Genomic DNA, 14795 nt, shown 5'->3' on the forward strand with positions numbered 1-14795 from the left:
CATTTCCTGCATTCTGGTTTAGACTGTGTTACCCTCTGTCGCAGTGATCTCCTGGTTGTTCCCCACCTAGGTTATCTAACTATCGCGCCGCCGCAACAAGAAACACTGGCCTGGCCTGCTTCTAAGTTCAGTGGCCTGACTGCGGACAAAAAAATAAAAACGTTTTTATATATTTTTTTAATCTGTGCAGGCCAGGCCACCGGGAAAAGTCCCAGTGCTCCCGGCCAGGTCGCCGGGCCTGACCAAGGGGCTACAGGGTTCCAACCTCGTTACAGATACGACCCGACACTCAACATCATACAGGAGCCCAGCAGGAGACGTTGATGAAAAGACTGTAGGTCCCTGTGTAACGGAGGTACCGCGAGTATATCCACAGTCACAATGGACTTCAAGTGTTGTGAAGTGACTGTGGCACGTAGCGGTACTGCACGTTAAAACTCACTCTCCTTAAAAGGCATCCAGACACATTACCAAGAAGTGAATTCACCTCTTGGTATAGCGGTCTGTAATTACGCCCGCGGTGTGGCCGACCGGGGTTCGACTCCCACTCAGGGCATGTCAAATAAGACCGGTGACACCTTGTATTTCTGTAACAACTACATGTACGCTATATGAGAAGATTGACTTACAGTTAGGGGATATATTCAGAGGGAATATGGAATGTTTATCCACATTTTATACTTTGAATCTTTGGCATCTTGAGCAAGTGTGTTTTTTTTGTTAGCAATTCCCTAAAATATATTTGAGCTGAAAGAAAGCCCTTTAATAAACGGTAAGATGGGCTATGTCTGCAGATAATTTCCATAAATGTGAGTATACATAAATAATTCACAAGAACTTTTCTCAGAGGATCATATTAGAGTTTGAATAATGAAGCCTATAATTTCCCTTGTGACATCCTAATTCCCCCAAAACTAATCTGACCCCCCTCTGCACGCGCGCGCGCGCACGCGCACGAACACACACACACCCCTTGCGGTGTTTTCCGGGATCACGCCGCTTCCACTTTGGGATCCATATAGCGATATGGCTGATCACCGGACGGGACGGGCGACGGCGGTGGTGTTGTTGTCAGCGAGAGCAGACGAGGAGCCATGCAGTGTAGCCGTTCAACAATGAACACAGAGACAGCCGGGCATCGCAACAACAACACACTCCACAACACAAGTGTTATTATCATCAGTGGTTAACAGGCGATCTATTCCGTTTCACACAGACAACTATAGTTGGACGAACTTGTCGCAGTGGATAACAAACGCGCTGGATAAACCAACCGCACAGGAGGAGACAGAGGAGGAACAATAGTCTCAAGCCGCACAAGAAGCACTTCGCTGGTCAGTATCGTTGCTGTTTACCTTTTTGGTTTTGATCACGTAATGGAATTCGTATTAAAACAAGAAGCGACCAGGAGGATGGCTATAACGTGACATTGCAGGTGCAACTGATATAGTGCCATAGCATTACGCTAGTAATAGGCCCATGGTCGCTTTAAAAATAAATCTTTTAACAGTCGGGAAAATACAATAACAATATGTTACAATGAACATGGATTTTAGATTTTTAGAATGTATATATTTTACATGTATATCTTGACTGTGTTTTCTTATTTTTAACTACCTAAATGTTCATTGTGAGCGATCTGTGGTGCTGAATTATAAAGTATACTTATATTCTATTCTATTCATTTCTATCATATTCTATCTATACACTCGTAATAATCACCTCTATTTACCAATCTGGGGGAAGACACAGCTATACGATTGTGGTATTATCCTAAACCCTCGTACTTATTATACAGTAAAAACAAGTGATTAAGCTAGTTGGGCTATAACTTAGTTATTACACTGAGATTGATGTCATTATTTCTCTTCCCCGGAGTTGCGCGTCGCCCCGCGGGGTGCAGCTCTGTAACTTTCCCTGCCTGTGCGCCTCTCCGCTACCGGGTGCCGCGCCAGGAAAACACGGGGAAAACGAAAGGCCCTTTGAGTTTATTAAAGAAACCTTCACACAGGCCCACATTCATAAATGAGGTTTATGATATTTCCATGATATGTACCAAGATATCCGGACACACGTATATATAGCTCGATAATAACACTGCAGGCGAAACGTATAACATGCTTTCCCCCTGCAGTGTTATCGAGCTATAATATAGATCTGTGTCCGGATGTCTCGGTACTATAGTCCGGGAACGGTCCTCAAATGGGACGGCACGGGACGGGTCGGCGTTGCAGTGTTTTCAATAACCTCACGGGTATAGGATGGCCGAGACTGAGCATATTATTATACGCATTTCAAACATGTTCCTCTGAAGAATGGTCGGCATGGTGGGAGTATCATTCATCGATACATTATTTATGGTCCTGTCAATTTGGTATGTGTCCCGCAGCGGGATTTATGCGCATGCAGCCATCCGGCGATGTCCTTGCCATAATGCATATGTTACAGTATTTAGCAGTCACGGTAAAAAAAAAAGTTTCTAGAATCTCTAGATCATCATAAAGCACGCGTGGGTTGTCTTCCTTTGATATGTGATATGACTCATGAGCAACGGGAGGGCCCATATTGTGATCAATCCAGATTTTGTACATCATTTTTTATTTATTAATTCGAATAGCCTACTCCGCGAGTGCGACCATGAAGTAATGTTTTCAATGCGACGTGATTTGACAAGATTGTATTCGTTTGCAAGCGTGGATCCCTGCAAGAGCTTGATGTCATATAGGAGCCAATTGTCCTGAAAAACCAATGACTGCTCCAAGGGATCTCCCTGCCCACGACTCCATGGTTATGAATTTGACCTAGTTATGTCTGGTGTGAGGGGTATATAATGAATTAAGATAAGGGACCTTTCTGCACTCTCTGTGACCCATTGGTTAGATAATATTATGGATAACATTCCTGTTTACATGCTATACTATTTTATTTCATACTTATCTTGTCTAACACAGTCTCTGGAGCGAAACAGTAAGAAGCATTTTGTATAAAAGTATTCTGTACTTCTGTGTGTATGACAACTATTAAAGAAACTTGAACTTGTTCATAGTCCTCTTATGGCCTGATGTCAATCTCTTGCAACTGTCTCAGTCCATACCTTTTACATTTATGTCCTCTCGACTCCTGTGCTGTCATGAGATGAATGGACGAGAGATGTGGAGATATAGGTCCGATGACGAGGAAAGGGATAGGCTACTCAGGGACGGTGAGCCAGTATGGGCTAATAAGAGAATGGACTTCCTTTTGAGTTATCTCTTGCACGTGCGTGAGAATGAGTGTGCAGGTTGTGTGCACGTGTGTGTTTTTACGTCTGTGTGGTTGCCTGTTTGTGTAAAGGGTTCTGTAGTCGGGCAGATTTGGTCATTACTCATGCATCCCCTGGCTGCTGCAGCACCAGGCCGCTCTCCGTGCCCATTCTAGTCTGCCATGGTGTATGTGAATGTGTGTGTATGTATATGTATATACTCTTCCTCTGGATTTTTTTAGTATCACAAACAGTACTGTATTTGAAAATCTGGTATGTCATAAATGTATAGATGTAGCAGTACTGTCTATCTGTATGTCATGTGTGTCATATGATGAATTGAAAATGGGGGACCCTGATGGAAACAAGACGAAAGTCTTTCTCTGGTCTGCATCCTCTTAACAATTGTATGTATTGAGCTGTACTGTACTGTACCCATTCTGCAATCTGTTAATAAACTTTTCAATCAATCAATCAATCAATCAATCATGTGTGTGTGTGTGCACGTGCACTGATGTGTGCATGACTGCTTGTTTGTTTGGGAGAAAACAGGAGGAGAGAGATACACTGATACAGTATATGGAATGAAAATATGGTTTCTGGGTAAATGTATTGAAACAAAGCTTGAATATAGGTCTAAGATATATAGGTCATTCTCCTGCTTAGATTCTGCTTTATCCCTGTGTGTGTGTGTGTGTGTGTGTGTGTGTGTGTATATATATTGTATGTGTATGTGTGTGTGTGTGTGTTTGGGTGTGTATATATATTGTACGTGTATATGTGTGTGTGTTTGGGTGTGTATATATATTGTACGTGTATATGTGTGTGTGTGTGTGACGTTAACCATGTTTACTCTCATATTATTTGCATTGATTGGTGGATTAGAGTAAGGCATTTAAAGTGTGTTTGGGTGTGTATATATACTGTATGTATGTGTATATATATATACTGTATGTATGTGTATATATATATACTGTATGTGTGTGTGTGTGTGTGTGTGTGTGTGTGTGTGTGTGTGTGTGTGTGTGTGTGTGTGTGTGTGTGTGTGTGTGTGTGTGTGTATGTTAACCAAGTTGAACCTCTCAGATGTTAAAATCTCATATATAGCCTAATCGGATTGGTCGATACAAATAACAAGTCATTTGAGGTGGTGGGTGGTGTGTGTGTGTGTGTGTGTGTGTGTGTGTGTGTGTGTGTGTGTGTGTGTGTGTGTGTGTGTGAGCTTAGACAGGCCGGGGAAGCTCCAGTGAGAAGTGGAAGGGGCAGGTCTTTGGGTTCACTCATCTCGTTGTCTCCTGCCTGCAGAGGAGTTGGTTGGCAGGGGAACCCCAGCGTCAGCCTGGCAAGGAGGGCATGCCGCAGTACCAGGTGGCAACACCCAGAGCCCTGTGGTCGGCAGAGCAGAGACAAAGTTTCTATGGCACTTAGAGAGAGGGAGAGAGAATGTGAGAGAGAGAGAGATAGAGTGTGTGTGAGAGATAGTGTGTGTGTGAGAGACAGAGACGGAGAGAGAGAATATTGCACTGTAAATTCTCAGCCTCTTCTTCTCATCACATCAGACAGAAAGAAAGAAAGAAAGAAAGAAAGAAAGAAAGAAAGAAAGAAAGAAAGAAAGAAAGAAAGAAAGAAAGAAAGAAAGAAAGAAAGAAAGAAAGAAAGAAAGAAAGAAAGAAAGAAAGAAAGAAAGAAAGAAAGAAAGAAAGAGAAAGAAAGAAAGAAACTGCAGTTCCCGGCCAGGCCCTGTAACCTAGCAACCCAAACAGTGTGTGTCTTGAATAAATCAGACACACACACACAGACACACACACACACACGCACGCACGCACACACACACGCACGCACGCACACACACACACACACACACACACACACACGCACACACACACACACACACACACACACACACACACACACACACACACACACACACACACACACACACACACACACACACACACACACACACACACACACACACACACACACACACGGGTGATTACACGTCTGCCATGCTCTCTTTCCTTCATCCTTTCATTTCCCCCTCTCTGTCACTCTCTTTCCCTTTCGCTCCCTCATATTAAAGTCCTGTTTATTGCGTATGATGATTATATATAGACCTAGCCGTACAAAGGCCCTGCACTACTAACTACAAATATAATATCACCTGACAGTGGCCCCCAGTGTTTGAAGTGTGTGTGTGTGTGTGTGTGTGTGTGTGTGTGTGTGTGTGTGTGTGTGTGTGTGTGTGTGTGTGTGTGTGTGTGTGTGTGTGTGTATCAGCGTTGTGGTGGGTTAGCCTAGTGTCTGTGTGACACGCAGCGGTCCGGAGCCAGACGTCTTGTCCCGCTCACTGACACAGACTTGTCTCTGCCAAAGCCCTTCTTACTGCCACGTCCATCTGCCTCAGACAGGACGGACTCCTCTTCATCCCACTCACACTCGTCATGGCCCCGTCTCCTCCTCCTCCTCCTCCTCCCATATGAGAAGCTTGTTAAAAACACACTCTTCACCAGGGGTGGGGATGAGGAAGTTGTCCTTGTAGGCCTAACATGTTTCTCCTCACATAAACAGTATAGCCTGTATCTGTGGCACATATAAACACGTTTCTATCAAGCTTAAAACGCCACGGAATTGTCCTTATTATTACTATGACAAGCGTCTTTTACGAAGCAGGCTATATATAAAGTATGTTATCGGAAGCCTTTTCTGCAAACATGTAGAATAATGATGCACTAAGCGGGAAAGTAGGCCAGGGTGGTTCATTATCAGCTGCTGCAATGCCTCATGTTACTGAAGTATTAAGAAATAGGGGGCGGTTCCAAATATGCTACTTTACACCCCCCCCCCCCCCCCCCGAGGTATCTCCCTCCGTGTAATGAGATTCACATTGCATTGCCGCTCATGCTAATTCAACAGCGATAAGAAGAAGACTGTGAAATTAGATGTTATAGTGTGTGTGTGTGTCTGTGTGTGTGTCTGTGTGTGTGCGGCGAGCGCCCCTGTTTGTACTGCGCTGATGACCATCCAGTGTGTTTATCCGTCTAATAAGCAGCGTATCACACACTGCGGATGTCTCCACCAGAAGTCGCGTGCTTCCGCACATTCCCGGATATAGGGCCGGGCAATGCATCGCCGCGGATTTCCACCGGCCGTTTAGATTCCGATCCACAAGGTTCCGATTGGATTGGATTGATTTTCCGATCCTATTAGGTAGGGCTGGGCGATAAAAGGATAACGATAACTATCGCGATAAATTATTTCCTCGAAATAAACATGAAACGTGGTCGCAAAGTTTCGATATATCAATTTCCCAAGCTTGGATATCAGCACATGCACACTAACAACCAATCAGTGAAGGAGATGGCGACAGCGAAGGAGACCCGCGGTGCACCTCTGGGTAGTAAACCAGGCTGGCTAGGATCATTAGCTTTCACGCCGCTATTTTATAGTTTACGCGCGGAGTGGGTGTGTGGCGTGAATTCTGAGGGTAACTGTTAGAATAGTGTGGGGTATGCTGCGCCGCGGTGGACGTCGTTGCAATGTATTGGGGCGGAACGGAGTATTTTAGGGTGATAGTTAGTACATTGGAAACAAGGCTGGCTAGGATCATTAGCTTGCACGCCGCTATTTTATAGTTTACGTGCGGAGTGGGTGTGTGGCGTGAATTCTGAGGTAACGGTTAGAGTAGTGTGGGGTATGCGGTGGACGTCGTCATTGCAATGTATTGGGGCGGAACAGAGTATTTTAGGGTGATAGTTAGTACATTGTCGTGGGATACACCGCTTGCTCTGGCTAACTGTGTTAGTTCCATTCTTATAATGCATATGATCCAGTGGCGGTAGGTTGCCCCCTGGTGGAATATAATAATCTATGCACTGGGCCGTGTTTACTGCGTAGAAGAACGGCACCGGGCATAAGAAGTTAATTAAACTTGACAGACTAGCGTTAACCCTGAAAAACGCTCAAAGCGGAATCCACAACACCAGTTCCATCAACTGACATGCAATATAATTGCCGCAAGCGATGGGCTAATGTTAGCTGCTAACTAGTAGATAACTAGCGTTAGCTTAGCGTTAACACTGGAAAACGCTCAAGTGGACTGCACAACACCAGTTCCATTTGTGAGAAAACGGGGGTGGGTTATATTGACAAGGCTTGACAACAGAGGTTCAAATATAACTTCATATTTATTGGTTATTTGTTTCTTTTATATCAGCATCCAGTCTCCACCGCCGTGTTAACACACTTCCTGTGTTTACATTCGAGCGTGACATCATCGCCTACGGCAAGCTTACACGCTCAAAACGCAAACCGTAAACAAAACCCAGAGCACACCAAGACTGAGTGGGTACGCAGACTAGAGGGGGGAGAGGGAGGGGGGAAGTTCGCACCCAAGGACGGAACGGACCGGAACGGACCCGAATGGTGAGTGAGAAAGCACCCTTAGATTCTATGTAGATTTGGTCGGGGGTATTTCAGCTACGGTACCGGCTTTGCTTGGATATGAAAGAGATTCCCAGAGAACCAAGGCTGTAAATTGTACGAGAAACCCTCTCTAACCAAAACAAATTTGAAGAATCGGCCACAAAGCAGTTACATTAATGTACTTTTTATTTAACATGACCAACACACTACAGCAGTCAACACAATATAGCATATGCATATACACAGTATATATGTATTATATTAGTTTAAGATTGATTTGTTTTGTCTTTTATCCAGCCCTATTCCTGGATGACAGTGAGGTCGCAGGAACGGAACCCAATCTCCTTCCTTGTTGAAGAAGTCTGGGAAAACATGCAAATGAGGGGGGGGGGGGGGGGGTTCAATTCCCGCTGATAATCCATGGGTGATGGGTGGATGAAAGAGAAGCCCACCCTCTCTCTCTCTCTCTCTCTCTCTCTCTCTCTCTCTCTCTCTCAATATAGCCCTACTTGAGATGTCTTTGGCTAAAAGTGTAAATCTCTGCGTTCCGTTGTCAGGCTGATGTTAATGGAGACAGAGGTGGTGTCGGTCGGCGGTAATGAATGGTGACCTGAAGCCAGTGGTCCTGAGGCGGACTAGCTGTGTTTGAATTCCCTCAGAGGTCTGGTGGGCTTTTGCTAATAATGCCTGAAAGACTGGGAGACTGAAAGGATGAATGCCTTTTGTTGAAGCCTTAAGGTTGGACACAAAGAGAAGAGCAGCAGGCCGCTGTGTTGTGTGTGTGTGTGTGTGTGTGTGTGTGTGTGTGTGTGTGTGTGTGTGTGTGTGTGTGAGCCCTATGGGTTAGGCTAGATAGAAGGAGCAGGAAGTGGAACAGAGACAGAAATACTCTTCCATTGGTTGCTTTTCCCTCCAGGCCAACAAAGCGGAGTGAAGGGACAAACCGGGAGGAACAGGACACATGGGGTATCTCAAACACACACACACACACACACACACACACACACACACACACACACACACACACACACACACACACACACACACACACACACACACACACACACACACACACACACACACTCACACACTCACACACACGTGCGCACACACACACACGCACACACACACACACACACACACACACACACACACACACACACACACACACACACACACACACACACACACACACACGTTTTTAGTATGCCGTCCCTGAAGTGCACACCTCTACACGACCATAACCTTGGCCTTCACTGTGATACAATTCCGTTAGTTACGATCTTAATGGATGTATACCGTATGTAGTACATTGTGTCAATATATTGTTACACCCATAATGGAAGCACATACAATACTACCATGTTGTAGGAAGCACTGTAAGGAACTGTATCGCTACCTAATGTCAAACTCCATGTGATCGAAACCTGCATTACCCCAGTATACCCACTGGCAGTTTATATAGATTACAGGGTAGATTAAGCCATCAATGTGAGTGTGAGTGTGTGTGTGGCTGTGATTGTGACCCACGGACCTGCTACTAGATAAAGTACACTGACCGTATCTTATTGATAATCATTAGTTTGTTGTCATTCTGCTGTTGCTGCCATTACACTGGCTGCTCCAGTTCAACAGAGATGGCTGATGTACTGTAGATAACTCATCTGTACTGTATGTACTGTAGATCACTCATCTGCTCAAACCACCAGGGATCTGCAACTACAGCATTTCTTCTTGGTTCTTTGCATGTTTTTGATTTGTTTTTCTGTCTGTCTCTGTAAATGTAAATGGTCTGCATTTAGGGGGTTAAGTGTCTTGCTCAAGGACACTTCGACACACTGCCGGGAGGAGCCGGAATCGAACCGGGAACCTTCCGATTATCCTACGACCGAAATGAGGCAAATGCTAAATGCAACTGACATTTTTATATAAACGATAAAATGTACATTATTATTACCTCTAGGAAGCAGCTATAAAATGCTAACAATTAACTGTCTGTTGTGTTTGCTGTTATGGGCAGTACCTAACAGACATTTATTGGCTTGTATTTCAGCCACATTTTCCCAAAAACCCTAGTCTGCGTATCCCTCTTCTGCGTCTGTGCTTGGGGAACGCAACGATGAGAACACACACACTGTGAGCAAACACAGTCATCAGGACGGTGTGTGAAGGTTGCACTGCAGTAGTTCCCAGACACAATGAGGAGAGATGAGAACAAAATATCCACGCGTCAAGGTCCATACTACAGCAGGGAGGATGATAATGATAATGTGTGTGTGTGTCATGTCAGGGTTGCTAATGGGTTGATATTGTCCGTGGGGATGTGGAAATGATTGTGATGATATTAATGAAAATGTAATGATGATACTGTTGCTGTTGATGATGATAGTGATGATGATGATGATGATGACCATGATAATAGAAGTGGCAGTGATGTTGACAATGATGTTGTGATGATGGTGTTGGTGATGATGATGATGATGATAATGTTGGTGATGATGATGATAATAATGTTGGTGATGATGATGATAATAATGTTGGTGATGATGATGATAATGTTGGTGGTGATGATGATGATGATGATGATGATAATAATGTTGGTGATGATGATAATGATGATGATGATGATAATAATGTTGGTGATGATGATGATGATAATAATGTTGGTGATGATGATGCTGATGATTATGATGATAATAATGTTGGTGATGATGATAATGATGATAATAATGTTGGTGATGATGATGATGATGATGATGATGATGATAATAATGTTGGTGATGATGATGATGATAATAATGTTGGTGATGATGATAATGATAATAAGGTTGGTGATGATGATGATGATGATGATGATGATGATGATGATAATAATGTTGGTGATGATGATAATGATAATAATGTTGGTGATGATGATGATGATGATGATGATGCTGATGATGATGATGATAATAATGTTGGTGATGATGATGCTGATAATAATGTTGGTGATGATGATGATGATGATGCTGATAATAATGTTGGTGATGATGATGATGATGATAATAATGTTGGTGATGATGATAATGATAATAAGGTTGGTGATGATGATGATGATGATAATAATAATGTTGGTGATGATGATGCTGATAATAATGTTGGTGATGATGATGATGATGATGCTGATAATAATGTTGGTGATGATGATGATGATGATAATAATGTTGGTGATGATGATAATGATAATAAGGTTGGTGATGATGATGATGATGATGATGATAATAATGTTGGTGATGATGATAATGATAATAAGGTTGGTGATGATGATGATGATGATGATGATAATAATGTTGGTGATGATGATGATAATAATGTTGGTGATGATGATGATGATGATGATAATAATGTTGATGATGATGATGATGATGATGATGATGATGATGATGATGATGATGATGATGATGATGATGATGATGATGATAATAATGTTGGTGATGATGATGATGGTGATAATAATGTTGATGATGATGATAATAATATTGGTGATGATGATGATGATAATAATAATGTTGGTGATGATGGTGATGATGATGATGAATGTTAGTGATGACGATGATGATAATGATGGTGATGATAATAATGTTGATGATAATAATGTTGATGATGATGATGATAATAATAATATTGGTGGTGATGGTGATGATGATGGTGCTTGTCCTCTTCCTCTCCCCAGGCCCGTGGGCCCCGGCAGTGCTGCTGCTGAGATGGACAGGATGAAGATCATTAAGCGGAGGCTGTCCATGTCTCTACGCAGCGCTCGGCCTGTCGACGACTCTCTGTCTGAACTGGCAGAACAGATGACTATCGACGAGCCTGTTGCAGCCAGGGACAACGGTGAGACACACACACACACACACACACACACACACACACACACACACACACACACACACACACACACACACACACACAGGGTTGGCAACTTTCTCACTACCAAATTATGGGACAAAAGGTCGTCTGACATTTCTGGGGGGGGGGGGGGGGGGTCTGTTTTGCTGTGCTGTCTGGCACTCTACCTCTCTCAGTCAGACATAACACCAAATAACCCTGTCTGGGTTCTTCACAGGAAAAAAAGGTCCATGGAACATTAACTCTCTGTTGTATGTGCCTTGCTCAGTCAAACAGGTCAAACAAATGTATTTTTTTGAACTTGCACCATTTTAGACCATTTACCAACCTGCGCTGAACAGCAGCCTGAGCTGAACAATGGGCTTGTCAGCTTAGTTACCACTGAGCAGAATCTCTTACTTATATGACTCATACGAGCATCTCTCTCAACGCTGTAGTTATTTTTGATCACTCAAAATCAAAATCAGCAAAAGTTACAGAAAATGCAATCATTTGATAGGAAACATATCTGTCAAGTAGGGAGGGGTGTAACGACGATGCGACCTCACAACGATTCGATTACGATTATTCAGGCAACGATTCAATGCATCATGAAATCTCTTCATTTGACCACGATTCGATTCGAGACATTTTCGATCAGTTAATTCCCCAAAAAAATTTTAATACACAAATGTGGCTGGGGGAACTGATTCACTCAGCATGAATGGACTATAGGTCAATAAAAACAATACACAAAAAGAAAAAGATTAAAATCTTTTTATTTATTTTTTTGGATTAACTTCGATTATAATTGATTCTAACATGTCGCTGCTGTCGGGACAAAACCTCATAACTCCATTTTTTGAATTTTTTTTTATTATATAAATCAACTCCGTAGATCATCCTCCATATGTGTGTGTGGGTTTTACAAAGTTTAAACAATGGGAAAGCATCTGTCTAAACCTCCTAACTCTATTCACCCTCAAATCTGTGTTCGTTTTTTTCATCTGCTGAAAAGTTGGGTTTTTGGAGTTATGAGGTTTTGTCCCGACAGCAGCGATATTCAAATCGATGCATCGATTCTAACACATTAGAATCGATGCATTTTCGTGCATCGTTACACCCCTAGTGTCAAGTAAACAACATCTGGAAAATCCACCCACAGCACGCTATCCAGTCCTCTCCTCTCCTCTCCTCTCCTCTCCTCTCCTCTCCTCTCCTCTCCTCTCCTCTCCTCTCCTCTCCTCTCCTCTCCTCTTCTCTCCTCTCCTCTCCTCTCTCCTCTCCTCTCCTCTCCTCTCCTCTCCTCTCCTCTCCTCTCCTCTCCTCTCCTCTCCTCTCCTCTCCTCTCCTCTCCTCTCCTCTCCTCTCCCCTCCTCTCCTCTGCACTCATCTGCTCTCCTCTGCTCTCCTCTGCTCTCATCTCTTCTCCTCTGCTCTCCTCTCCCTCTGCTCTCCTCTGCTCTCCTCTGCTCTCATCTCTTATCCTCTGCTCTCCTCTCCCTCTGCTCTCCTCTGCTCCTCTGCTCTCATCTCTTCTCCTCCGCTCTCCTCTGCTCTCATCTCTTCTCCTCTGCTCTCATCTCTTCTCCTCTGCTCTCATCTCTTCTTCTCTGCTCTCCTCTCCTCTCTTCTCTTCTCTCCTCTGCTCTCATCTGCTTTCATCTCTTCTCCTCTGCTCTTCTCTCCACTCCTCCCCTCCTCTCCGTACCACAGAGAATTTGACAGTCATTATACGGGACAAGGGAAGTCTTGTATGGGACAAACCAATTTAGCCCAATATACGGGATGTCCCTGCTAATACGAGACAGTTGGCAACCCTAACACACACACACACACACACACACACACACACACACACACACACACACACACACACACACACACACACACACACACACACACACACACACACACACACACACACACAAACACACACACACACACACACACACACACACACACACACACACACACACACACATACGTTCAAAGGTGACACAGCATATATGTGCATATACACACACACACACACACATACGTTCAAAGGTGACACAGCATATATGTGCATATACACATACACAAACAGGCACACACACAGTCACACACATATATACACACATATATACACACACACACACACACACACACACACACAGACGCACACACACACATACACATTTGGCTGCATGCTTGATATGATTGAATTATCCAACCCACTGGAGCCATCCTAACCTTCATCACCCCCACATCATCATCATCATCATCATCATCATCATCATCATCATCATCATCATCATCATCATGAGCACCCTTCATTCACTGTGCATAGATGGTATGACGATAGATGGTATGAGGATAGATGGTATGAGGATAGATCATAGATGGTATGAGGATAGATGGTATGAGGTTAGATCATAGATGGTATGAGGATAGATGGTATGAGGATAGATGGTATGAGGATAGATCATAGATGGTATGTCGATATATGGTATGTGGATATATGGTATGTGGATAGATCTGGTATGTGGATATATGGTATGATGGTATGTGGATATATGGTGGGTAGATGGTATGTTGATATATGGTATGATGGTATGTGGATATATGGTATGTGGATAGATGGAAGCTAAGCAATGGTGGACTGATTGTTTCCACTCCAACAATCTGAAGAGAGCTGAGGAGAGAGAGGAGGGAACAATGTAATTCTGAGAACCTCAGTGTGCCATCTGCTGGGCATTTAGCAGTAGTGCAGGTCAGAGAGAGAGAGAGAGAGAGAGAGGAGAGAGAGAGAGAGAGAGACAGAGAGAGAGAGAGAGAGAGAGAGAGAGAGAGAGAGAGAGAGAGAGAGAGAGAGAGAGAGAGAGAGAGAGAGAGAGAGAGAGAGACACTATGTTCTCTCTAAGCTAAGTTGGATGCAGCAAGCCTCAGCCTCTGTTATACTGCTCCTAGGCCTGTTATACTGCTGCTGTTATCGCTGTTCCTGGGTCTGTTATACTGCTCCTAGGCCTGTTATACTGCTGCTGTTATCGCTGTTCCTGGAATCCTGGGTCTGTCATGCCGCTCCAAGGCCTGTTATACTGCTGCTGTTATCGCTGTTCCTGGGTCTGTTATGCCGCTCCAAGGCCCTCCCCAACATGTCTCTTCTCTTCCATCAGTTCACTCCACTTCTACCATCGCTCCCTCCCTATTTTTACATCTCTCTTTGCTCCTGTCTCTTAATAGCCTGGGTCCAGAGAGAGAGGGAGCATGGTAAAGAGAG

The 14795-nt window shown here is 43.8% G+C and overlaps 1 protein-coding gene across 1 annotated transcript in view; it reads left to right on the top strand.

Moving 5' to 3' along the window:
* Positions 1 to 1044: 1044 nt before the first annotated feature.
* Positions 1045 to 14795, top strand: part of LOC311244132 (cyclin-dependent kinase 17-like) — a 51343-nt gene continuing 37592 nt past the window's right edge. The window contains exons 1-2 of the mRNA XM_084333542.1: positions 1045 to 1334; positions 11379 to 11539. Coding sequence (XP_084189668.1) covers positions 11410 to 11539 — 130 coding nt within the window. The 5' untranslated portion in view covers positions 1045 to 1334; positions 11379 to 11409. The remainder of the gene's footprint in view (positions 1335 to 11378; positions 11540 to 14795) is intronic.

This window comes from Notolepis coatsorum (assembly GCF_963971535.1).
Source record: "Notolepis coatsorum genome assembly, chromosome: 17".
In the NCBI taxonomy this organism is placed as follows: domain Eukaryota; kingdom Metazoa; phylum Chordata; class Actinopteri; order Aulopiformes; family Paralepididae; genus Notolepis; species Notolepis coatsorum.